General features: G+C 49.8%; 1 protein-coding gene across 1 annotated transcript; it reads right to left on the reverse strand.

The window, feature by feature from the left end:
* Nucleotides 1–179: 179 nt before the first annotated feature.
* Nucleotides 180–557, reverse strand: BBBOND_0003710 (hypothetical protein, conserved; the record flags this gene model as incomplete). The annotated part of the gene is made up of 1 exon (XM_012915205.1): nt 180–557. One exon carries the CDS (start codon nt 555–557, stop codon nt 180–182), a length of 378 nt encoding a protein of 125 aa, XP_012770659.1.
* Nucleotides 558–3,617: the final 3,060 nt, after the last annotated feature.

Below are 3,617 nucleotides of genomic sequence, written 5' to 3' on the forward strand. Positions count from 1 at the left end.
TAAAACTTTCGTCCCTTTCAAACCTTTAGACGGAGCACCTTTTATAATACCTCTCCACTTTTTTTTTCAGCTCTAATGTTCATCCCTACCTTACCTGCTCCGAATCTCCTTAACAGGGTTCCTTCAAAGCCACAAGCGTTTTACATCTTCATTCACGTTTAATTTCTCGCGTACGACTATCAGCGCATTACATTTTCATTTTCGATTTTATTCAATTCAGTCTCAATCTCTCCGACCACGTGGGTCCAGTCCTCCAATTGCTTCTGAAGTTTTTCGTGACCTTTACCTGCAACACGTTTCATGAATTCATCGCCAATTTTCTTGTTATTTAACGCACTTAATGCGCTTGTTGCTGCTCCCGTTTTATCGCCGAAACGCATCTCATACCTGTGAAGCCACTGGGACACCTGCGTAATCTGAGAGGAAAATACACTGGAACCCTTACCTATCGAATTTTGTAAATTGCTTAATATATCATTTAATTCTTTATTATCATCATAAGTTGTCACTTCATTTTCATCTTTCACCGCACCAAGCACACCACTCAAAAATCCCATCACCCCGTCACACAGCCTGTCCAGGTCAGAGTACACTATCCCACTGCCGTCGTAGCCTTTGGTGTCAGAGTTGAAGCCGAGGAATTTTTCGAGGCCAAAGCAAAGGTTATTAAGGATGTTAGTAGGGTTGTTATTTGAGGTATTTTTAGGATTTTAAATTTTGTCAAATTTCTTGTGAAGCTCCCTAGGCGGCACATGGTCAGGGCAGTGGCAAGAGGTGGAAGAAAGGAAGGGAAGGGTGACAAGGCACAAGTTATTGCTATGGTTAATAGAGGTCATAGAGGTATTATGGCGAGGTAATTGAAGGGATGTAGAGTGGATAAAGGGGCGATGTAGAGTGGACAAAGGGGCGATGTAGAGTGGACAAAGGGGCGATGTAGAGTGGGTAAAGGGGCGATGTAGAGTGGATAAAAGAGCGATGTAGAGTGGATAAAGGGGCGATGTAGAGTGGATAAAGGGCGATGTAGAGTGGATAGAGGAGCGATGTAAGGTGGATAAGGGGCGATGTAGAGTGGATAAAGGGGCGATGTAGAGTGGGTAAAGGGGCGATGTAGAGTGGGTTAGGGAGCGATGTGGAGTGGATTAAGGGGCGATTAGAGGACGTTAAGGGGCGATGTGGAGTGAGTTAAGGGGCGATGTAGGGTGGATGAAGGGGCGATGTAGAGTGGTGAAAGGGGCGATGTAGAGTGGATTAGGGAGCGATGTGGAGTGGGTAAAGGGGCGATGTAGAGTGGGTTAGGGAGCGATGTAGAGTGGATAAAGGGGCGATGAAGGGTGGTTAAAGGAGCGATGTAGAGTGGGTTAAGGGGCGATGTAGAGTGGGTTAGGGAGCGATGTAGAGTGGGTTAAGGGGCGATGTAGAGTGGACAGAGGAGCGATGTAGAGTGGATTATGGGCGATGTAGAGTGGTTAAAGGAGCGATGTAGAGTGGGTTAAGGGGCGATGCAGAGTGGGTTAAGGGGCGATGTAGAGAGGGTAAAGGGGCGATGAGGAGTGGGTAAAGGAGCGATGAGGAGTGGGTTAGGGAGCGATGTAAGGTGGATTAGGGAGCGATGTAGAGTGGATTAAGGGGCGATGTAGAGTAGGTAAAGGGGCGATGTGGAGTGGATAAGGGGCGATGTAGAGTGGGTTAAGGGGCGATGTAGAGTGGGTTAGGGAGCGATGTAGAGTGGATAAAGGGGCGATGTAGAGTGGATAAGGGAGCGATGTAGAGTGGGTTAAGGGGGCGATGTGGAGTGGGTAAAGGGGCGATGTAGAGTGGGTAAAGGGGCGATGTAGAGTGGGTAAAGGGGCGATGGAGAGTGGGTAAAGGGGCGATGGAGAGTGGGTAAAGGGGCGATGTAGAGTGGATTAGGGAGCGATGTAGAGTGGGTAAGGAGCGATGTAGAGTGGATAAGGGAGCGATGTGGAGTGGGTTAGGGAGCGATGTAGAGTGGATAAAGGGGCGATGTGGAGTGGGTTAGGGAGCGATGTGGAGTGGACAGAGGAGCGATGTGGAGTGGATAAGGGAGCGATGTAGAGTGGGTTAGGGAGCGATGAGAAGTGGGTAAAGGGGCGATGAAGAGTGGATAAGGGAGCGATGTAGAGTGGGTTAGGGAGCGATGTGGAGTGGGTTAAGGAGCGATGTGGAGTGGGTAAAGGAGCGATGTGGAGTGGGTTAAGGGGCGATGTAGGGTGGATAAAGGAGCGGTGTAGAGTGGATAAAGGAGCGATGTGGAGTGGGTTAAGGGCGATGTGGAGTGGATAAAGGGGCGATGTAGAGTGGATAAAGGAGCGATGTGGAGTGGGTTAAGGGGCGATGTAGAGTGGGTTAGGGAGCGATGTAGAGTGGATAAGGGAGCGATGTAGAGTGGATAAAGGGGCGATGTAGAGTGGATAAGGGAGCGATGTAGAGTGGATAAGGGAGCGATGTAGAGTGGGTTAAGGGGCGATGTGGAGTGGGTAAAGGAGCGATGTAGAGTGGATAAAGGGGCGATGTAGAGTGGATAAAGGGGCGATGTAGAGTGGATAAAGGGGCGATGTGGAGTGGGTTAGGGAGCGATTAGAGGAGGTTAAGGAGCGATTAGAGGAGGTTAAGGAGCGATGTAGAGTGGGTTAAGGAGCGATGTAGAGTGGATTAAGGAGCGATGGGGAGTGGGTTAAGGGGCGATGTAGAGTGGATAGAGGAGCGATGTAGAGTGGATAAAGGAGCGATGTAGAGTGGGTTAGGGAGCGATGTAGAGTGGATAAAGGGGCGATGTAGAGTGGGTTAGGGAGCGATGTGGAGTGGGTTAAGGGGCGATGTAGGGTGGGTAAAGGAGCGATGTAGAGTGGGTTAAGGGGCGATGTAGAGTGGGTAAAGGGGCGATGTAGAGTGGGTTAGGGAGCGATGTAGAGTGGATAAAGGGGCGATGTGGAGTGGGTTAGGGAGCGATGTAGAGTGGATAAAGGCCGATGTAGAGTGGATAAAGGGGCGATGTGGAGTGGATTAGGGAGCGATGTTGAGTGGATAAACGGGCGATGTAGAGTGGATAATAAACACCACTTGTGACCATGTCATCGCTGCCGTGCCCATGTCATCGCTGCCGTGCCCATCAACTTGGTCACCACCTTGGTCAGCACATTGGTCACCACTCTGGTCATGGCATTGGTCACCACTTTGGTTGTGGCATTGGTCAGGTGGTTGGTCAGCACATTGGTCACCACTTTGGTCATGGCATTGGTCACCACATTGGGCAGCACTTTGGGCAGCATTTTGGTCATGGCATTGGTCAGCACGGGCTGGTCAGGTATGTGGTCAGGGGTCTGTTCAATGGTCAGTACAGAGGTCTGGTCAGGTATGAGTTAAATGGTCTGTACATAGGTAATTGCAGTGGTCAGCACATAGGTCATTGCATTGGTCAGCACTCTGGTCGTTGCATTGGTCAGCACATTGGTCATGGCATTGGTCAGCTACTAGGTCAGGTGGTTGATCATCACTTTAGTTAACTACTACGCAACAACATACAACGATGAATGAGTGATGCAACAGCTTCAAGCACAATTCATATGTTAGGTGGTAGGGCGTTCATAGCGGGCGTT

This window comes from Babesia bigemina, scaffold Bbigscaff_71078, assembly GCF_000981445.1.
Source record: "Babesia bigemina genome assembly Bbig001, scaffold Bbigscaff_71078".
In the NCBI taxonomy this organism is placed as follows: Eukaryota; Apicomplexa; class Aconoidasida; order Piroplasmida; family Babesiidae; genus Babesia; species Babesia bigemina.